Below are 24001 nucleotides of genomic sequence, written 5' to 3' on the forward strand. Positions count from 1 at the left end.
GATATATTTATGGGAAATTATTTTCTACTTCATTACACTTTTTAGTATGTATTTTTTATAATAAAGTTTAAAAATTAAGTTTTTGCATACAAGTCTTGAAAAAAGGTTAACATTTATAACCGATTATGCTATAGCATTATTGAAATTTTAATTAAGTTTATTATACAAATGATGTGACAGAATTTACATTTACCGTTTTTTACTTAATATTAAATACATTTCTTTAAAGTTTAGCCGCTTTGAATTTAACATTTAGACAGAAAGTCAAATGTTTATTATAATCTTAATATTTTGACCTACTGAAACTAAAAATATTTTATTTTTTAATATAAAAATCCCATACCAAAGTCCCAAAGGTGCCTTTCATGTTTAAGCTTTAATTAGCAACCACTTTGGTCTCTGACACATTTCGCAGATATTGAAGTGTTAATATTACCGCAGCTTGATTACAAAAGGCAGTGATTAATTTAAAAGCAGACAAAAAAGATATGCCCTGATTACAAAGGAATGATTAAGGCGAATGTCAGACACTGCACATTTATAGCAGTCTTTCCCATCGTCAAATGATAAGACTTTGCAAAAGTTTATATTTAGAATCACAGGTACTTTGTTCTTTATTATAAGACTGGGTTTGTGCCTTGGAGACAGATCACTCCAACTCCCAGGACGACCTAAAGACTGTTGGGGGCCACGTTGCCAGAACAGAACCAAGCAAAACAACTGAATGACGCGTAGTGGGCCCAAAGAGACACCGTAAGCTCAGTTCCCAGAGAACCCCGCGAGGGGAGGCCTGCCAGGTCTCCAGCCCACCGTATTGTTGCAAGTACGTTATTTTGCTGAGAGATTGCTTTGAGGACTTTCTATTTGAGACTGGGCGTTGGGGGGCGGGGGAATGAGAGGAAAAGCCCGAGCCCAGAAAGGGCTGCTGTTCCAACTGCTCCACAGCTCAGGCCTCGGTGACTCCATTTTTTTTTTCCCCTCACCCCCCACAAGAACGAAAAAGAACCCCTCACAGGGGCCAAGGCCTTGTCTGAGGGGAGCTGCGCTCAGCCAGGGGAACAAGGCAGTTTGAGACAGGTCACAGGAAAAACGAAGGCGCACAGAAGGGAAAAAAAGCAAGTCTGTCCAACTTAACGGAGGCCCGGAGTGTGGTTGAGGCCTCGGAGCCTTGGGCCTCACCTCATCCCGTAGGGGCCCCGTTCTTGCGAGGGGACAGGCCTCTGGAGGCCGAACCAGAAATGACCCTGGAATCAGGCTTCTTTCTGCTTTCCAGGATCCTCAGACTCGGTTATAAAATATTTTAAGGACGAAGACGGGAGCGGCAGGAGCGCGGCCTGAGATGAGTCTGGAGTCTTTGTTCCAGCACATCATATTCTCCGAGCACCAGGCAGAGGAGAGTCGCCGCTTGATGCGGGAAGGTCAGGGACTCTGCTGTTTGAGTTGGGGGCTTGGAGCCGGAGGGAAGGCTGGGGGCAGTGGGCAGAGCAGTGAGGGGTGGGGGAAAGACAGCCGAAAGATGTCTTATCACAGGCCCCATAAGAGGGACTCCAGAGAGATGGACGTGTTTAAGCATTTAATTTTTATTACAGTAAGGTCGGAAATAAACAGATGTCGTGAGAAAATTAAGAAAGCAGCAGAGCAGCTGAATGAAGAGAAAATCCAGTTGGAATCTAAGGTATTGACATGCAGAGCTTGCTTATTATCACTTGAAAAGGTGTTTTTTATTTGACTTTTTGAGGATTTGATACTATTTAACTAGTTGTCCTTCCATGTAGTGGTTATGATAAAGAATCCTCCTGCCAGTGCAGGAGACCCATGAGATGCAGGTTGGATCCCTTGGTGGGGAAGATCCCTTCCAGGAGGAAATGGCAACCTACTCCAGTATTCTTGCCTGGAGAATCCCATGGACAGAGGAGCCCGGTGGTCTACAGTCCATGGGATCACAAAGAGTCAGGCATGTATGAGCATGCACAAAGACACACAGACTCACACACAAACACACACGCACCCACCCACTATCATGAAGCATGCTACTATGTTAGTGAGTGTTGTTCCATGCTGTCTGGTAATATTTAAAGTTCTGAATCCGGAGACACCTTCCACCCTAACATGAATTTGTCCTATAGAAACCAATTTAAGTCATGAAGAATTCATTGTCCGTGTTGTGGAATGGTTAACGTTTCAAAAGAGCATAATGTCATTGGAAAAAGAATGATTCAATTAAGTAGTTGGTGTGGGAAATAAGTTTAGAAGAATAAATAATTTAAGAAGTGTGCTGTGTTGATGAAACAATTGAATGTAACTTTCAAAGGAGTCTCTACCATTTTTTATTATGACTTTCTTTTTTTCACATTTTATTTTAATTGGAAGATAATTGCTTTACAATATTGTATTGGCCTCTGCCATACATTAATATGATTCAGCCACGGGTACAAATATGTCCCCTCCCTCTGGAACCCTCCTTGCATCTTACCGTTTATTTTTCAGTTTTCTGCTAGATTTTGGACATGTCTTTCATCCAGAGGAATCATTTTTTTTCCCACTAGCATTTCAGTCTTTTCTGCAGCATTTGTAAAGTTCTGTTATTTTACACAGAAACAGAGGAATATGATGATATCTTGAAGGTGGATTTTGAAATGTGGATAGAATTTTGGAGAGACAGAGTGAAATATAATAGTAAGAGAAAAGTATTTGGAGCAGGGGGAGAATATGAACAAAAGGGAGGCATAAGCAAGGCATTTGTGGAGAGAAATCTCTCAAAGCAGGGGTTGATGCCTGGGAATAGGAAGAAACCATTGTAGGATTTTGATTAGGGAATGGTGTGATAAGAGTGGGTTTTGGAAGATCTCTCTGAGCTCTGGGAGGAGGGGAACTAAGCCCATCATCCAAATAGGTCACCCATAGCCTTGCTATGAGTGGAGGGTAGACAGCCATACAAAATTATTTATCCAGCTCCTAAAGATAAATTTTGTGAGCAGTGTGCAATGGGAAATCTGTTTGAGGAAGTCTGTTTGCTAAAATAAGTCAAATAGGCTTAACACTGTGAGAAATTTCCAATTCTCTTTTTGGATAAAATAATCATAGATTCTTTCTCCACCTCTCAAGCTTCTTCAGTTATTCCTTTCAATTCTTGTTCAAACACCACCTGAGAGCCCTCCCTTGTACATCTTGGAAAGATTTTTTTTATCATAGCATTTCGGATATCACCTTACCATTAAACAACAGAGCATACTTGTGTTTGTATCCCTCATTCTTTTGTGGGCAATGTGTTGGATTTTTTTTCTTAACCACCTTTTATTCCCACAGCCTGTATTCCATAACACACAGTATTCTTTAGTGTTTTGAATGAATGGGTACTAAAAGGGAGATAATAGGGAGAGTTCAGTTCAGTCGCTCAGTCATGTCTGACTCTTTGCGACCCCATAGACTGCAGCACGCCAGGTTTCCCCATCCATCACCAACTCTCGGAGCTTGCTCAAACTCATGTCCATCGAGTCGGTGGTGCCATCCAACCATCTCATACTCTGTCATCCCTTTCTCCTCCTGCCTTCGATCTTTCCCAGCATCAGGGTCTTTTCCAGTGAGTCAGTTCTTCGTATCAAATGGCCAAAGTATTGAAGTTTCAGCTTCAGCATCAGTCCTTCTAATGAATATTCAGGATGTACTGTCTTTTAAAATATAATTTGGAAATATGGTTCAGTGAGACCTTAGGTCCTGTTTTGCCTGTGAATAGTAGATAAACTAACTGCTAAAAATAATTCTGAAAGCTGATACACAGGCAAAGTTTTAAGAATGTCATGATGAAGCTTAATTTCCTCTTTAAAAAGAATTAAGATACTTTCAGAATTGTTAACTAGAAGCTAATACAGGTAATAGGCAAAACATATGCAATTAAGTAATGCATAGCTAACACTAATTGTGCACTTACTGTATGTTGGGCACTGTTCTAGATGCTTCCCTTGTATTAACTCTTTTAATCCTGCCGGGAATCCTGTGATGAGGCACCATCATTAATTCCCTTTTTGGGGGGAGGAAAAAGAGAGGTTAAATGACTTGTTCATGGTATATAATTTAAAAACAAATGACAATAATGAAAGTAGTAATTGAGTAATGACAGTGTATTTTATTAAAACATTTTTTAAAGCTCATCTTAGACTTTTTTCTTCATGGAATTCACATATAATAGTGTCTGAAGCTTTTGCATCTAGTCTAAGGCAGTATTTTTAAAAGTATAGTAGTGTAAGTTTTTGTGCAAATGTATATTTCCTTTCTTGGCGAAAATATTGACCTGGCAGATAACAAATGTTGAGAAAAAAAGGGTTTATTCTTGAATATCTTTAGAAAATAGTAGATTTACTCTTTGTAATATTTTCTCAGTTAAAAGCCTATTTTGCTGAAAATGGAAATGTAGTTTGTTGATATTTATGCATACATAAAAAGCTGATTCAAATTGTTCTATTTGAGAGAAGAAAGAGCAAATCCCTAGCATTGCTTGGAAACATTTGCTGAAATTACTAATTAATATAGGCTCATGAATGCGCATTGCTTTTTAATCAGCTCATATATGTGGGGAGTAATACAATTACTTTTACTAATACAATTAACATATGTGGTTCACAGTTCATACAGTACTAATTTATAACTGAAATAATTTGATTTATTATATAGTCAACATGGGGGGTGTGTGTGTATAAAGATCTTTAAAGTAGAACCACAATTACAATGTAAATGACTAATGGGAAGAACTGAAGAAGTAATCATAAATTGATTTCTTGTTTCTTTTATTCTCAGAGTTAATTATATGTCTGCCAATAACAATGAAAATATATTTACTTGCATATTTGACTTGGCATTTATTGACCAATTCATCAAGTAGAAGCAGCATAAGGAGAAACTAGAACATAATTTGAATAGGCCAGTGCTTGAGCTATTTGCACAGTGATACATTCAGAAAGTATTTTGGGCATTTATTTTGGAAGTTGCTCGTGGTCAAAAAATGAATTCAGGAAGTATAGTATTTATATTTTTCTGTTCTGTAAAACCCAAGTAGCATGTAATTAGAACTTGAATGATAGCATTTGCCTTTCAGGGCTCAATGAATACTTTAAAATATATGGTTGCAAAAGTCTCAGATTATGTAGTATGAGTACTTTGTGAATTGGAGAACTATGATATGCCTGTTTAGGTTTGGTAATGTGAAAACAGAAAGACAAGAACATGCTGTGGATATGTGTTAATGCTTACCAGTACATATAGCTTCTAATCATCAAGGAAAGGTTTTATAATATTGATGACAGGAAAAATCAAAGTTAGGGACTTGCAGGACATTTGTTGTTTTTTTTAAAGCATCTGAAAGAGTTTTTTTTCTATTAAAAATAGTAATATATGGTTAAAATTGGGACATTTTAATGTTTAGAAACATATTACAAAAAACCTAACATAAATCTATCCTCCCTCAAGAAGAAGTAAATGGAGGAAAATCTGAGGCAGTTTTACTTTTTGCTTCTTCCAGTTTTAACCTATTGCATAAACATAACACTGATGAAATAATATTTCATGAATTTTTAAAGGAAAGTGGTATTGAAAGAAACAAGTAGCTTAAGGTGGCTTCATTTACTTCTTTACTTCAGAATATATGCTTTCATTTTTTTAAATTGATAAAAATTATGAACCTTCCTAGAACAGCAGGCAGAGTCTTAATCTGTTAGGACTGATGCTGAAGCTGAAACTTCAATACTTTGGCCACCTGATGTGAAGAACTGACTCATTGGAAAAAACCCTGATGCTGGGAAAGATTGAAGGCAGAAGAAGAAGGGGATGACAGAGGATGAGATGGTTGGATGGCATCACTGACTCGATGGACATGAGTTTGAGCAAACTCTGGGAGTTGGTAATAGACAAGGAAGCCTGGCATGCTGCAGTCCATGGGATCACAAAAAGTCCAACACAACTGAGTGACTGAACTGAACTCTGTTACCTAATTAGGAAAAGAACAAATCACAAATTATTATTATTTATAATATTGAAGCTGTGTAATTAAGATTTTTCCCCTTTTAAGAAGTTTAATCAAAGAAAAATTTGTCTACTACTTATGTTTCATTTCATTGTTGACGAAAAGTTGCTTAAAACATAGATAAAAGAAAGGCATTTCTTCTTTTCCAATTAACATTTGTTAAATAACAATACGTGTGAATTATTTAATCTTAATTTTGAAAAATAAAGTTCAATTTCTCTTTATCATAATTTAATATATACCTGAAGCTCTGTTAGTCGTGACCAAGACACTTTTGAGGGTTCAGTTGAGTTCAGTCACTCAGTCGTGTATGACTCTTTGCGACCTCAGCATGCCAGGCCTCCGTGTCCATCACCAACTCCCGGAGTTTACCCAAACCCATGTCCGTCGAGTTGGTGATGCCATCCAGCCATCTCATCCTCTGTTGTCCCCTTTTCCTCCTGTCCTCAATCTTTCCCAGCATCAGGGTCTTTCCCGATGAGTCAACTCTTCGCATGAGGTGGCCAAAGTATTGGAGCTTCAGCTTCAGCATCAGTCCTTCCAATGAACACCCAGGACTGATCTCCTTTAGGATGGACTGATTGGATCTCCTTGCAGTCCAAGGGACTCACAAGAGTCTTCTCCAACACCACAGTTCAAAAGCATCAATTCTTCGGTGCTTTTGAGGGTAGTTATACTTAATTGTTTTTAATCTCTGACCTTTCCACGTGGAATTATGAAGTTATCTTGTCTTAAACATGTATAGCTGATTTTTAAAAGTTGTCATAGAAGTTTAGGTGTATTTCCCCTTTTTTATTCGCCTTAGTTGTACAAGTCCATGTCCTCCTTGGAGGAGGGTATGGCAACTCACTCCAGTATTCTTGCCTGGAGAATCCCATGGACAGAGGAGCCTGGTGGGCTACAGTCCATGGGGGTCACTGAATCTGGAGTCTCTTGTATGAAAAATAATTTTTCTTTCACATCCAACGTACCTCATAATTGATGGTTTGATCGATGTCCTCTTCACGCCCCAGTGCTGCTTCCAGGACATGATTTCTCTACTTGCTTATGGTGGTTTATCCTGTATTCTAGACTCCGCCAACTTTCCTCCCTGCTCTTTTCTGTCATTTTACTCACTCACTGGGTAATCTCCCTTGTTCTTTAGAATTTGGCACCTGGCTCTCAGGCTTCCACTCTATCTCAACTCTTGCCAGCATCTTGTATGATGTCATTGTCTATATGTACTATTCAGCTACCTTCCTGACCTGTTGGTTCTTTGGTCTCCACATGTTCAATGCCCTTATTCTCCATTCTACCTCAGCTACCTATTTCCAGAATTACATTCTGGGTGAGTCAATTATTTACTACTATGCCAACACTCAGGAAATTCCAGGAGAGATTTGATCTAATATCTGAGACTGCCACACTGCCTGGAAAACTGCTGCATTTCTCTTTCTCACTCTATGCAGTGACTGTTGTAAACCTTTTACTCTCATGTATTTTGTCCTTCTTCTGAACTACGTAACTGTCATGATAACTTTGCTTTGTGATAAAAAAAAAAGCAACCTATAAAACTTACATAAGCATAATACCATTTAAAAACACACAGAACAAATAACGCATCTTGTAAGGGGTTTATATGTGTATAGTGAAATTATAGTGGCATACATAGGAATGATAATAACACATCAACTTAGTGATTATCTCTGATGAGAGTGGAAGATAAATGTAATCAGAGAAGGATATACAGGGTATTTCAGCTGTATCTATAATGTTTTATTTCTTAAACTGGGGCACATAGCTATGAGATTACTTTAAAAAATAAAGATATATCTTAAAAGTTACAGAGCTGTGGCTTTTAGTCCATTCAAAAGGTTTTGCAACCATCATTATCTGAGCCCAGAATATTTTCATCACTTCAAAAAGAAAACTCTGTACCCACATTAGTCACTCCTTCCCATATTAGTCACTCCTCCATCTCCCTCAAACCGTATGAGCTCTCGGTCACCACTAGTCTACTTTCTGTGTCTGGAGATTTCATGTAAGTGTAATCATACAATAATGGCCTTTTATGGCTGTCTTCTTTCACTTAGTATGTTTTCAGGATGCATTCATGTTATAGCATGTGTCTGTACTTGATTCCTTTTCATGGCTGAATAATATTCCATTGTATGGATACACTTTGTTTATCCATTCATCAGTTGATGGACATTGGGTTATTTCCACATTTTAGCTATTGTGTATAATGGTGCTGTGAACATTTGGGTACAAGTTTTTGTATGAACATTGTATTTCAGTTCTCTTGGGTATTCCACCTAGGAGTAGAATTTCTTGGTCATATGGTTAATTATAGGTTTAACTTATGGAGGAAATACCAAGTTTTCTGTAGTGGCAGTTTTACATTGCCACCAGGAATATATGAAGGTTCTAGTTTTTCTGTATACCGACCATCACTTGCTTTCTTGGGATTTTTGGTTTGTTTGATGGCCATCTTAGGGGCTGGGAGATGGTGGTTCATTGTGGTTTGTATTTCCAGTTTCCTAATGAGATTAATATTGAACATTTTTTTGGGTGCTTATTGGCCATTTTGCAAATCTATTTTCCAGATGGCCTACTTAATTAATGGTCATATAATTGGTTGCAGTTCTTTAATGGGAGAGTCTTGTCTCTGAGAAGTAGTAATCTTTCTGTATATTAATATAACTGAAATGATTTTATTTCTAAATGAAGTAAAATATTATTACATATAACATTTGTTGGACTCCTTTTTCTCAGCTTTGTTTTCATGATCTTAAGAAAATCTGAGTAATATTTCATGGTAATAGCAGTATAGAGCAAACCATATAACAGTATGCCAGATAGCCTTTCTATTTGCAAATGCGTATAAATCACAAAGGTTGCACATTTCCTGGCTTGGATCCATGAAATGGAGAATCTGCTGCATTGCTTCTAATTGTTAAATCTACTAGTGTGCTTCTATTCCTTTTTTAAAAAGAGCTGCTGCTGCTGCCGCCGCTGGTAAGGTCACTTCAGTCACATCCGACTCTGTGCGACCCCATAGACGGCAGCCCACCAGGCTCCCCCATCCCTGGGATTCTCCAGGCAAGAACACTGGAGTGGGTTGCCATTTCCTTCTCCAATGCATGAAAGTGAAAAGGGAAAGGGAAGTCGCCCAGTCGTGTCCAACTCTTGGCGACCCCATGGTCTGCAGCCTACCAAGCTCCTCCGTCCATGGAATTTTTCCAGGCAAGAGTACTGGAGTTGGTTGCCATCATCTTCTCCCATTAAAAAGAGCTACTGTAAATAAATTGTTTACCCTGAAATGTTAGAAGTGTTTTAAACAGGAAAGAAAAGAAATACTTCCTTTCCAGGAACTGAGACAATGATCTTCTAATTAAAGACAGTAAGTTTGTGGCTCAGTGTGTAGAAAGCATGAGATTAATAAGTTTGCTAGCCTCCTAGGAATATACAGCACAAAAGAATACCTTTTAAAAAGTTTACCTTTTGATTTGTGATTTCCTGGAAAATCAATTAGCTATGCTCTTCACTTCTGTTATTCATTCACTCAACAGATATTCATTGAACAACTCTTAAATGATACCAAGAGTAATTGGCAAATAAATTATGTAACAAGCTTCTACCTTAATTAGAGGGTTGACATTAAACAACTTCAACTATAGAAACCTAACTGTAAATTCAAAATTCTTGATGTTCTCACTTTTTAAAAATTCTGTAATTACTTTAAATTTTCTCTAATTCTCTAAAGAAAGCCTTATAATGTTTGTCATGAATTCTTTTCTAAAATGGGGAACTACAATAGTTCACCAGATATTTTAATGTAGCACTGGCATTTTCTAGTAGCTCACCACTAGGGATAATCTGATTTTCTAGGGTGTGTACCTTTGCTGTGGGTTTTAAAATTCTTGACTAAAAGAATGTACCAGCCATTCTTTGACCTCAGGGCCTTTGTACTTGGTGTCTTCTCTGCTTGAAATGCTTCTCTCAGCTATTGGTGTTTTATACACACTTCTTTTAACTCTCTCTCGGTAGGGAGGCCAACCATTCGATGAGAATGTGAGACTTTCAGTTCTCACGGTGGAACAGCCACATATAAATCTTGATGATTGTTTACCTTACCTCTCAGCCTAGTTGGCACTTTAGAGCCGTGGGTCTCAAAGTGTGATCTATGATCCATTGTTGTTCTGTCGCTCAGTTGTGTCCAGCTCTTTGTGACCCCATGGACTATAGTACTCCAGGCTTCTCTGTCTTTCACTATCTCTTGATGTTTGCTCAGACTAATGTCCATTGAGTTAGTGGTGCCATCCAATCATCTCATCCTCTGTTGCCCCCTTCTCCTCCTGCCCTCTTTCTTTCTTAGCAGCAGGGTCTTTTCCAGTGAGTCAGCTCTTCGAATCAGGTGGCCAGAATATTGGAGCTTCAGCTTCAGCATCAGTCCTTCCAAAGAGTATTCAGGGTTGATTTCCTTTAGGATTGACTAGTTTGATCTCTTTGCTGTCCAAGGGACTCTATGCCATACCGCAGTTTGAAAGCATCAATTGTGTGATCTATAGGAAGAGTTTTGTGATGTCAAACTATTTTCCTAATAATATAAAGCTATTATTTGTCATTTGCACTGTTCTGATATGTACATTGATAGTGCAAAGGCAAATATTGGCACCTCAGAACAAATTAAGGCAGTGGCAACAAACTTTTAGTAGTCATTGTATTATTCACTGCCACACGCTTACAGTGAGAAAGCAAACCCCACCAATGCCCTTGATTAAAGTGTAAAAAATATTGTTTTGAAACTAACCATTTTGTGTATGTGTTTTTAATATTGTGTGTGATGAAATGGGAAGTTTACATAAAGTACTTCTATATTCTGAAGTACAGTGATTGTCTCACAGGAGAGTATTTATATGATTGAGTTTCAGTATGAACTAGCTATTCTTTTTCTGGAGCATCCTTTTTACTTGAATAATTGACAGATAAGTGTAGTTATTTAAACTTGAGTATTTGGCAAAATTTTCTCAAAAATGAGTGAAATGACCCTGACATGTCAAGGCAAATATTATTTTTGCCAATGATAATGTTCAACCTTTCACACAAAAATTACAATGTTGAAAGACTCAGATCTGTCACTGTACGTGCAGTTCATGTGTCACTCTGTGTGCACTATATGTGTCACTATTTGTCACTATATGTGCAGTTTCCCAGTACGTATTTTTCTGAGTTTGTAGGTGGTATTAATAAATGTTAGTTTTTAATATTGCATTATGGAGTGTATCAACATTTGGAGGACCTGAATAATTCAGTGAAGGAATATTTTTGAAATGACCAGCGCATAGTTTTAATTTTACATGGATAGAAGATCCACTCAAAGCACAAAATAGACCAATGGTTTTTATTGTAACAGGATGAAAAATTTATTGAAATGGTTTCAGATCCCACATTGCAACTAACCTTTAAGGAACTACCACTCATTAAGTTCCTGAAGAACATGGCATAATTATTCAGTTAGGGTATTAAAATACTCCTCTCACTTCCAGCTCTACATCTGTGTGAGGCTAGATTTTCTTCATATACTTCAACCAAGAATCGTAGTGCAAGAGATTGGATACAGAAGCAGATATAAGAATTCAGCTGTCTTCTGTTAAGCCAGACTTAGAAGAGATTTGCAAAAATGTAAATGCAATGCTTCTTACTTCATTTTGCTTTGGAAAATGTTATTTTTATAAAAATATATTTACTTTAATATACAACAAATTTATTGTCATTATTTCTAAGTGAATTAAATAGTTTCAAAGTTTCTCAGTTTTAATCTTTGATACTGAAAATATTTATAGATACAGCTCACAAATAATTAAATAAAAATCCTCAATAATTTTTTAAGGCTATAAAATCTTAAAGACCAGAAATCATAAGATCGAAAAGTTTGACCCTCCCCTAAGTCCATATATAAAATTACATATAAAATAACATATAAACCATATATAAACCTCATGCCATCTCTCTCTCTTTCCTGGCTTCTGCTTTATTTTTCTTTGTAGCTCTTAATTTCTCTTGATATATTTTTATATTGGTCTATTTATCGTTTATCTTTCCTTGTGCTGCATGTGTGCTAAGTCGCTTCAGTCCTGTCCAACTCTGTGTGACCTTATGAACTGTAGCCTGCCAGGATCCTCTGTCCATGGGATTCTCCAGGCAAAAATATTGGAGTGTGTTGCCGTGCCCTCATCCAGGGGATCATCCTGACCCAGGATTCAGACCTTGAGATTGTTATGTCTCCTGCTTTGGCAGGTGGGTTCTTTACAACTAGCACCACTTGCAAAGCCCTTGTTAATGTAATGCGAAGCCCTTGTGGATGTAAACTCCATACGGAATACATATTCATTTGTTTTGTTTACTACTGTTATTCTTACTTACTCTCTAGAACAGTGCCTGAATTACAGTAAGTGTTACATATTATTGAGTGAATAAATTAATTTTTTTTCTCTTAGAATTCACTGTTTCTCTTTCCTCTTCTATGAATTCTGCTTGTGACATCTGTTGACCTTTTCACATGGTGGTACGTTTTTTTATGAGCCTTAAAATTTTTTATTGTGAACCTATCTTTAGCAGAACTTTCCTTTCTTGGGAGTCCTACCTAGTCTCGATAAAAAAGAGTTACTAAGGAGCAGTTTCAACCCTGCTGCCAGAACCGTGCAGAGTTCATTTGTTCAGGATGAATTTTCATGTAAATTTTTGGGCTCAGTGTTTCTGCCCTGCCTGGCTAAGAGACATTTGAATCTCACATCCATGAACAATTCAAGTGTGGCTTTGGGGGTTCTAGGGTATGATTCTTTTTCTATTCATGGATCAACAGAGGCAGTTCACTTCTCTGCTGCATCTCTAAACCGGTGGTAGAGTTTTCTTACTCCACGTGCATAGCCAGCATAGGCACTTTTTTTTTTGCAAAGAACAAAAGCAGCATTTTAGTTGAAAAGTCTCATAGTGTTGAAGTTGTTATACTTATTCCCTTGCCTTATTTCCAGACTGAGAGGTAGTCTCTGTCAGCAGTTTCCTGTAGGTATTTTTAAAAATTGACATATGGTTAATTTATGATGTTGTTAGTTTCAAGTGTATAGCAAAGTGATTCTATTACATATATATAATACATATATGTATATAACACATGCTATCCATATATGTATCAGTTTGGTTCAGTTGTTTAGTTGTGTCTGACTCTTTGCTACCCCATGAACTGCAGCACACCAGGCTTCCCCTGTCCATCACCAACTCCTGGAATTTGCTCAGACTCATGTCCATCGAGTTGGTAATTCCATCCAGGCATCTCATCCTCTGTCATTGTCCCCTTCTCCTCCTGCATTCAGTTTTTCCCAGCATCAGGGTCTTTTCCACTGAGTCAGTTCTTCACATCAGGTGGCCAAAGCAGTGGAGCTTCAGCACCAGCCCTTCCAATAAATATTCAGGACTGGTCTCCTTTAGGATGGACTGGTTGGACCTCCTTGCAGTTAAAGGGACTCTCAAAAGTCTTCTCCAACACCACAGTTCAAAAACATCAATTCTTCCATGCACAGCTTTCTTTATGGTACAACTCTCATATCCAATGACTACTGGAAAATCCATAGCTTTTACTAGATAGACCTTTGTTGATAAAGTAATCTCTCTGCTTTTTAATATGCTGTCTAGGTTGGTCTAGGGCTTCCCTTATAGCTCCGTCAGTAAAGAATCTGCCTGCAATGCAGGAGACCCGGGTTCACTTCCTGGGTCGGGAAGATCCTGTGGAGAAGGAAATGGCAACCCACTCCAGTATTCTTGCTTGGAGAATCCTGTGGACATAGGAGCCTGGCAGGCTGCAGTCCTTGGGGTCGCAAAAGTTGGACATGACTTAAAGACTAAAGAGAGAGAGGATGGTCATAGCTTTTCTTTGAAGGAGCAAGTGTCTTTTAATTTCATGGTTACAGTCACCATCTGCAGTGATTTTGGAGCCCAAAAAGATAAAGTCTGTCACTGTTTCTGTTGTTTCTCCATCTGTTTGCCTTGAAGTGATGGGACCAGATGCCATGATCTTAGTTTTCTGAATGTTGAGCTTTAAACCAGGTTTTTCATTCTTCTCTTCCACTTTCATCAAGAGGCTCTTTAGTTCCTCTTTGCTTTCTGCCATAAGGGTAGTGTCATCTGCATATCTGAGGTTATTGATATTTCTCCCACCAATCTTGATTCCAGCTTGTGCTTCATTCAGCCTGGCATTTCACATGATGTACTCTGCATATAAGTTAAATAAGCAGGGTGACAGTAGACAGCCTTGACATACTCCTTTCCCAATTTGGAACCAGTCCATTGTTCCATGTCTGGTTCTAACTGTTGCTTCTTGATTGCATATAGATTTCTCAGGAGGCAGGTCAGGTGGTCTGGTATTCCCATCTCTTTCAGAATTGTCCACAGCTTTTGTTGTGATCCACACAGTCGAAGGCTTTGGCATAGTCAATAAAGCAGAAGTAGATGTTTTTCTGGAACTCCTTTGCTTTTTCTGTGATCCAACGGATTTTGGCAATTTGATCTCTGGTTCCTTTGTTTTTTCTAAATCCATCTTGAACATCTGGAAGTTCTCGGTTTACATACTGTTGAAGCCTGGCTTGGAGACTTTTGAACATTACTTTGCTAGTGTGAGATGAGTACAATTGTGTGGTAGTTTGAACATTCTTTGGCATTGCCCTTCTTTGGGATTGGAATGAAAACTGATCTTTTCCAGTCCTATGGCCACTGTTGGGTTTTCAAAATTTGCTGGCATATTCAGTGCAGCACTTTGTAACAGCGTCATCTTTTAGACTTAAAATAGCTCAGCTGGAATTCCATCACCTCCACCTGCTTTGTTTTTAGTGATGCTTCCTAAGGCACACTTGACTTCACACTCTAGGATGTCTGGCTCTAGGTGAGTGATCACACCATTGTGTTTATCTGGGTCATTACGATCTTTTTTGTATAATTCTTCTGTGTATTCTTGCCACCTCTTCTTAATATCCGAGAAGGCAATGGCAACCCACTCCAGTACTCTTGCCTGGAACATCCCATGGACGGAGGAGCCTGGTAGGCTGCAGTCCATGGGGTCGTGAAGAGTTGGACACGAATGAGCAACTTCACTTTCATGCATTGGAGAAGGAAATGGCAACCCACTCCAGTGTTCTTGCCTGGAGAATCCCAGGGATGGGGGAGCTTGGTGGGCTGCCGTCTGTGGGGTCTCACAGAGTCGGACATGACTGAAGCGACTTAGCAGCAGCAGCAGCAGCAGCAGCAGCAGCTTCTTAATATCTTTTGCTTCTGCTAGGTCCATACCATTTCTGTCCTTTATTGAGCCCATCTTTGCATGAAATGTTCCCGCGGTATCTCTAATTTTCTTGAAGAGATCTGTAGTCTTTCCCGTTCTATTGTTTTCCTCTATTTCTTTTCATTGATCACTGAGGAAGGCTTTCTTTTCTCTCCGTGCTATTCTTTGGAACTCTGCATTCAGATGTGTGTATCTTTCCTTTTCTCCTTTGCCTTTAACTTCTCTCCTTTTCTCAGCTATAACATATGTGTGTGTGTGTGTGTGTGTGTGTGTGTGTATTCTATTTCAGATTCTTTTCCATTACTGGTTCTTATAAGATGATGATATTCTCTGTGCTAGACAGTAGGTCATTGTTGTATCTGTTGTATTTATAGTAGTATATATATGATAATCCCAAACTCCTAATTTATCTCTCTGCTCTGTCCTACTCTCCTCTTTAGTAACCATAAGTTTTTTTTCTTTGTCTGTGCTTTTGTTTCATAAATAAGTTCATTTGCATCACAGATTCCACAGATAAGTGTTATCATATGATATTTTTCTCATCTGACATACTTCACTTAATATGATAATCTCTAGGTCTATACATGTTTCTGTAGATGATATTATTTAATTCTTTTTTATGGCTGAGTATTATTCCTATGTATTATATATGTATACCACATGTTCTTTATCCATTCATCTATCATTCTTGACATGCTTCCATGTCTTGGCTATTGCAGATAGTGCTGCTATGAAGATTGAGGTGCATGTATCTTTTCAAACTATAGTTTTCTCCAGGGATATGCCCAGGAATGGGATTGCAGGATCATATGGTAATTCTATTTTTAGTTTTTTAAGGCATCTCCAAACTGTTTTTCATAGTGGCTGTACCAATCTTCCTTTTCACCATCAGTGTAGGAGAGTTCCTTTTTCTCCACAGCCTCTCCAGTATTTATTATCTGTAGACTTTTTAATGAAGGCCACTTTGACTGGTGTGAAGTGATACCTTATTGTAGTTTTAATTTGCATTTCTCAAGTTGGACTGTGAAGAAGGCTGAGTGCCGAAGAATTGATGCTTTTGAACTGTGGTGTTGGAGAAGACTCTTGAGAGTCCCTTGGACTGCAAGGAGATTCAACCAGTCCATTCTGAAGGAGATCAACCCTGAGATTTCTTTGGAAGGAATGATGCTAAAGCTGAAACTCCAGTACTTTGGCCACCTCATGTGAAGAATTGACTCCTTGGAAAAGACTCTGATGCTGGGAGGGATTGTGGGCAGGAGGAGAAGGGGACGACAGAAGATGAGATGGCTGGATGGCATCACGGACTCGATGGACATGAGTCTGAGTGAACTCCGGGAGATGGTGATGGACAGGGAGGCCTGGTGTGCTGCAATTCATGGGGTCACAAAGAGTTGGGCAAGACTGAGCGACTGAGCTGAACTGAATAATTAATGATATTGAGCATCTTTTCATATGCCTCTTCGGCATCTGTATGTCTTCTTTGGAGAAATGTCTGTTTAGGTCTTCTGCCCAATTTTTGATTGTGTTCTCTTCTGATATTACGCTGTATGAGCTCTTTGTGTGTTTTAAAAATTAATCCCTTGTTGGTAGCATCATTTGCAAGTATTTTCACTCAGTCCATTGGTTGTCTTTTGTTTTGTTTATGGTTTCTTTTGCTGTGTAAAACCTTATAACAACCTATTTGTTTGTTTTATTCCAGACTTTATCCAGTTTCATCTCCCTTTGGCTTTGACTTTGAGTCGTATTTGAGCATTTTAAAAATCCTAGCCCCTGTTGCCTGTATCCAGTCTCAAAGATACCCTTTGGACTTGAATTCTAGCGTGATGACTTCTGGCGTGATATTTCTCTCTTGTTTTTTGACTTCCCTATGTTAATGATATTTTAAATTGTTTATATTTTATCCAGCATTTCTCTGTCTTTGAATAGAAAATGAGTTGTTTCTCGCTCTTATTTTTTTGTGGACATATTTTTGTTTGTACTTCGTGAGGACATCAAGTAGTTGATTAGCAAAAAAATTTGTACTTTATAGTAGAATTATTATAGATATATACAGTATTTTCTCTCTGTAATTCTCCAGGCAGTTCTTTTATTCTCTTCTGTTATGGTATTTTTATAGGGTTTACATTGTTATTCTGTGAGAACTGTTCAGACTTATGTTTTGCCAACAGTTAGCACATATAAATTGTTCTTTCCTGCATTCTTGTTTTCTTGAGTTCTTGAAGAATGAACTGTCTTCTTGGAACTAAAGCTGCTGTTTGACAAGTTGATGTGAATATCTCCAACCTGTTTCTAGCATTATTATGGAATACTTGACTGAGGTCTGATCTTCTCTTGCTTGTGTGCCAAGTTTTCTTATTATGAACAGGAAAATGTGTGTTTTAAAGAAGCTGTGACATTTTATAGATCTTCCGTTAAAAGCAGTACATGAAAATTCACTACCCTCAGCATTCCATTGTTTTATATCCTGACAGAACAGGAAGATGTAGTGATAGGTAAGGTAAGGTTCTGCTTCCTAAGTTGTCAAATTGCACAGAAGTCACCTTATTTCAAAGTAGCTCCCCAGGGAGAGTCTTTCCGATTAAGAAGTATCATTACAGACTGTTCCTGGCCTACCACTATTTGTATTTTACTATTCTTTCCCTAGTCAGATTAATGCCTAGCTGAATCAGCAATTCTCTGGAAATGGGAGTTTTATTTGAGGAAAAGGAGAAGAATAATTTTGAAGATGGAGGGTTATTTTGAGACGGTTGTCTATGGACTTTGGAACCCCAGATGGGTTCAGAAAAGGTGAATGAAAATGGTCAAAGGTAAACTGGCTATGCATAGCTGTGCCTGTCATCTCAGTGCTGGTGGGAAGAATTTCTTATAGCCTTTGGTGCTTGTGTGTTCTTATGAATTGTTATAGCCTGAATTAATATTTCAAGATTAGTTGAAAGACTGCCTACCTCAGCTTCTTTGGTTCAAGCTAGTTCCATGGTTATAAATATAGTCCAGTTTTTCTTGGTTAAAATTCTAATCAATTCTTCCCAAGAGCAGACAGAAAAGTGGAAGGAATGGGAGATATGTGACCACCACAATAGAAAAATACTATTACTATTAGTAAAAGGCTATTATTCTAAAATGATCAACTTCTGCTCCTCTCAGTCTTTTTTTTTTTGATATATATATTTTATTGAAGTATGGTACACAGCAAGGTGATTCAGTTATACATATATACACATATTATTTTTGAGATTATTTTCCATTATTGGTTATTACAAGACACTAACTAGAGTTCCTGTGCCATACAGTAAACCTTTGTTGCTTATTGCAAATGTGTCTTTTAAAATTAGAAATCTAGTATTCTATCCTTATAAGTCAAACAAGTGAAATCAAAATGTCATAAATTTTTTAGCTAGGCAAAAATTCTTAAGTTTTCTAAAATACATGTACATACTATTTATGTACATATATACAAAAGCTTTTCTGCTACACTTGATAAAGGCTTGAGAAAGAACACAAAAAAGGAGATGGAAAAATTGGAAAACATAAACTAAATGAAATGGGAGCACTGAATATGAAATGTAAAAAATGAAACAACCTAGATAAAGTAAAAGATCCTCATATAGTCCAGTTGCTTTTAATCATGGCTGCTCATTAGAAACATATCTGGAGCTTTGGAGAAAAAAAGCAATACCAGGGCATTTGCATTTTTCAAAAAATACCAGGATAATTCTGATATGCATCTGGATTTTTAAAACGTGTTATAGGTTTTTCTATTAAATTATATAGATTTGGTGATATAGAATTCTATTATTTTTCTGTTGACCAATCATGATACAATGGCATTAAGTGAGTAATAGTTACATAATTACAGTAGTAAAATATGTTTATCAGTTTTCACAATCAATAGCCAGAGAAAAAATAAAATAATTACAGTTGTAAGCCATAATGGGAACATTAACCTAACAGTATAAAATAATTACATACAATTTATGGGGTCAAGCAAAGTGATGTGGTAAGTGGAAATGCATACATGCACATGTTTTCATCCACCTAGCCAGTCTATGTCTTTTGGTTAGTGCATTTTAATCCATCTACATTTAAGGTAATTGTCAATATGTATGATCCTATTGCCATTGTCTTAATTGTTTTGGGTTTATTTTTTTGTAGGTCTTCCCCTTCTCTAGTGTTTCCTGAGTAGAGATGTTTCTTTAGCATTTGTTGTAAAGCTGGTTTGCGTGCATGCTAAGAGTCGTGTCCAACTCTTTGCTATCCTATGGACCGAAGCCACCAGGTTCCTCTCTCTGTCCATGGGATTCTCCAGTCAGGAATACTGGAGTGGGTTGCCATGCCCTCCTCCAGGGGATCTTCCCAACCCAGGGATTGAACTCACATCTCTTAGGTCTCCTGCATTGGTAGGTGGATTTTTTTTTTTTCTTTTTTAGCCACTAGCACAATCTAGGAAGGCCAAACCTGGTTTGGTGCTGCTGAATTCTCTTGACTTTTGCTTGTCTGGAAAGCCTTTGATTTTTCCATCAAATATGAATGAGAGTCTTGCTGGGTAGAGTATTCTTGGTTGTATGTTCTTTCCTTTCATCACTTTAAATATATCATGCTGTTCCCTTTCGGCTTCCCTTTTAGTTTCTGTTGAAAACCAGCTGATAACCTGACTGGAGTTCCCTTGTGTGTTATTTGTTGCTTTTCCCTTGCTGATTTAAATATTTTATCTTTGTCTTTAGTTTTTGAAAAAGCAAGAGAGTTCCAGAAAAACATCTATTTCTGTTTTATTGACTATGCCAAAGCCTTTGACTGTGTGGATCACACTAAACTGTGGAAAATTCTGAAAGAGATGGGCATACCAGACCACCTGACCTGCCTCTTGAGAAGCCTGTATGCAGGTCAGGAAGCAACAGTGAGAACTGGACATGGAACAACAGACTGGTTCCAAATAGGAAAAGGAGTACGTCAAGGCTGTATATTGTCATCCTGCTTATTTAACTTATCTGCAGAGTAAATCATGAGAAATGCTGAGCTGGAGGAAGCACAAGCTGGAATCAAGATTGCCGGGAGAAATATCAATAACCTCAGATATGTAAATGACACCATCCTTATGGCAGAAAGTGAAGAAAAAATAAAGAGCCTCTTGATGAAAGTGAAAGAGGAGAGTGAAATAGTTGGCTTAAAGCTCAACATTCAGAAAACGGAGATCATGGCATCTGGTCCCATCACTTCATGGCAAATAGATGGGGAAACAGTGTCAGACTTTATTTTTGGGGGCTCCAAAATCACTGCAGATGGTGATTGCAGTTATGAAATTAAAAGATCCTTACTCCTTGGAAGGAAATTTATGACCAACCTAGATAGCATATTAAAAAGCAGAGACATTTACTTTGTCAACAAAGGTCCACCTAGTCAAGGCTATGGTTTTTCCAGTAGTCATGTATGGATGTGAGAGTTGGACTATAAAGAAAGCTGAGCGCCGAAGAATTGATGCTTTTGAACTGTGGTGTTGGAGAAGACTCTTGAGAGTCCGTTGGACAGCAAGGGTATCCAACCAGTCCATCCTAAAGGAGATCAGTCCTGGGTGTTCATTGGAAAGACTGATGTTGAGGCTGAAACTCCAGTACTTTCACCACCTGATGTGAAGAGCTGAGTCGTTTGAAAAGACTCTGATGCTGGGAAAGATTGAGGGGGAGGAGGAGAAGGGAACAACAGAAGATGAGATGGTTGGATGGCATCACTGACTCTATGGACATGGGTTTGGCAGGACTCCAGGAGTTGGTGATGGACAGGGAGGCCTGGTGTGCTGCGGTTCATGGGGTCGCAAAGAGTCAGACATGACTGAGCGACTGAACTGAACCGAACTTAGTTTTTGTCAGTTTGCTACTATGTGTCTTGGGGTGTTCCTCCTCGAGTTTATCCTACCTGGGACTCTCTCTGCTTCCCGAACTTGGCTATTTCCTTTCCCACGTTTGGGAAGTTTTCAGCTATTATTGCTTCAGATATTTTCTCAGGTCCTTTCTCTCTCTGTCCTCTCCTTCTGGGACCCCTATAAAGCAGATGTTGGTACATTTAATGTTGTCCCAGAGGTCTTTTAGGCTGTCTTCAGTTTTTTGTTTTTGTTTTTCATTCTTTTTTCTATATTCTGTTCTGGGGCAGTGATTTCCACCATTCTGCCCTCCAGGTCACTTGTCTGTTCTTCTGCCTCAGTTACTCTGTTATTGATTCCTTCTGGTGTATTTTTCATCTCTGTTTGTTTGTTCTTTAGTTCTTCTAGGTCTTTGGTAAACATTTCTTGCATCTTCTCCATTCTGTTTCCAAGATCCTGGATTATCTTCACTATTACTATTCTGAATTCTTTTTCTGAAAGATTGCTATCTCCAGTTCATTTAGTTGTTTTTCTAGGGTTTTATATTGTCCCTTCATCTGGGACATAACTCTCTGCGTTTTCATCCTGATTAGCTTTCTGTAATGTGGTTTTTGTTTTAGCTGCTGTGGAATTGTGGTTCTTCGTGATTCTTCTGTCTCCCTCTGGTGGATGAGGCTAAGAGGCTTCTGTAAGCTTCTTGATGGGAGGGACAGGGTGGAAAAAACTAGGTCTTGATCTAGTGGGCAGCACGTTGCTCAGTAAAGCTTTAATCTAATTATCTGCTAATGAGTGGGGTTTTGCTCCCTCCATGTTAGTTGTCTGGCCTGAGGTGACCCAGCCTTGGGGTCTGTGGCCTCTCTGGTAGGGTTAATGCTGACCTCCAAGATGGTTTATGCCAAGGGGGACCTTCTAGGACTGCTGCTGCCAGTACCCCTATCCTGTGTTGAGCCGCTGCCAACCCACACTTCTGCAGGAGACCCTCCAACGCTAGCAGGTAATTTTGGTTCAGTCTCCTGTGGGGTCACTGCTCCCTTCCTCTGGTGTTGGTGTGTGTAGGATTTTTTTGTGCACTGCAAGACTGGAGTCTCTGTTTCCCCCAGTCTAGTGGAAGTCCTATAATCAAATCCCACTGGCCTTCATGGTCAGATTCCTTGGGATTTCCCAGTCCCTGTCAGATCCCCAGGCTGGGAAACCTGACATGGGGCTCAGAACCTTCACAACAGTGGGAAAACTTCTTTGGTATTATTGTTCTCCAGTTTGTGGAACACCCACCTGGCAGGTATGGAATTTGATTTTATCATGATTGTTCACGTCCTACCATCTCACTGAGGTTTGTTCTTTGTCTTTAGACATGGGACATCTTTTTTTGGTGTGCTCCAAACCACGTGGTCTGATATTCCCATCTTTTTAAGAATTTTTCACAGTTTGTTGTGATCCATACAAAGGCTTCAGCATAGTCAATGAAGCAGATGTTTCTTTCTTTTTCTGTGACTCAAGGAATGTTGGCAATTTGATCTCTGGTTCCTCTGCCTTTACTAAATCCAGTTTATACATCTGGAAGTTCTCAATTCAGGTACTATTGAAGCCTAGGTTGAAGAATTTTGAGCATTACCTTGATAGCATGTGAAATGAGCACAGTTGTGTGCTGGTTTGAACATTCTTTGGCCTTGCCTTTCTTTGGAATTGGAATGAAAACTGACCTTTCCTAGTCCTGTGGCCACTGCTGAGTTTTCCAAATTTCCTGACATATTGAGTGCAGCACTTAAACAGCATCATCTTTTCAGATTTGAAATAGGTCAGTTGGAATTCCATCACCTCCTCTAGCTTTGTTCGTAACAATGCTTCCTAAGGCCCACTTGATTGTGGACTCCAGAATGTCTGGCTCTAGGTGAGTGATCACACCATCATGGTTTTCTGGGTCATAAAGATCTTTTTTGTACAATTCTTTTGTGTATTCTTGCCACCTCTTCTTAATCTCTTCTGCTTATGTTAGGTCCTTATCATTTCTGTCCTTTATTGTGCCCATCTTTCCATGAAGTATTCCCTTGATATCTCTTATTTTCTTGAAGAGCTTGCTAGTCTTTCTTATTCTATTGTTTTCCTCTTTCTTTTGCATTTTCCACTTAAGATGGCTTTCTTATCTCTCCTTGCTATTCTCTGAAACTCTGCATGCAATTGGGTATATCATCCCCTTTCTTCTTTGCCTTTTTCTCCATTTACTATACTTTGGATATATCAGTAAATGTATATCTAAGTAAACAATTTTTAATGGTAGCATAGTTTCCCATTAAATGGCTATGATATATTTTATGTAACTGATTTTCTATTTATAATGTGATTATTAATATCACTGTGATGATACTTTTATACATACATCCTTGTGCACTTATTTTTTTGGGGGGTAAAGTCCTAGAAATCAAATTGGTAGATACAGTTGATCCTTGAACAACATAGGTTTGAACTGCGTGGATACGCTTACGTGAAGATTTCTTTTAAATAAATCCTGCAGTACTGCATGATCTGATTGATTGAATGTGAGGATTAGAACTGTGGTTATGGAGATCTAACTATGAATTATATGGTAGATTTTTTACCGTACCAAGGATCAGTCCCCCAACCCTTGTGTTGTGGTCAACTGTATTCATAAGGCTTTTGATAATTTCCAAATTGTCCTCAGAAAAGTTCCAGATTGTATTTCTACAATTTCACTATTTGTACAATAGAAATGATTGATTTTCTTTACAAATGTGTCAACAGTGATGGCTTTTATGGTTTTAATTTGAACATTTTAGGTTACTTATATTTTCATTTGTTAGGATTGTTCATAGTT

At 38.3% G+C, this 24001-nt stretch overlaps 1 protein-coding gene across 1 annotated transcript in view; it reads left to right on the plus strand.

The window, feature by feature from the left end:
• The first annotated feature begins 1339 nt into the window (after positions 1–1339).
• Positions 1340–24001, plus strand: part of CCDC172 (coiled-coil domain containing 172) — a 36692-nt gene continuing 14030 nt past the window's right edge. Inside the window, exons 1-2 of the mRNA XM_068961187.1 lie at positions 1340–1418; positions 1590–1675. Of these exons, the coding sequence (XP_068817288.1) occupies positions 1340–1418; positions 1590–1675 (165 nt within the window). The remainder of the gene's footprint in view (positions 1419–1589; positions 1676–24001) is intronic.

The sequence above is a fragment of the Capricornis sumatraensis genome, chromosome 23 (genome assembly GCF_032405125.1).
Source record: "Capricornis sumatraensis isolate serow.1 chromosome 23, serow.2, whole genome shotgun sequence".
Lineage (NCBI taxonomy): Eukaryota > Metazoa > Chordata > Mammalia > Artiodactyla > Bovidae > Capricornis > Capricornis sumatraensis.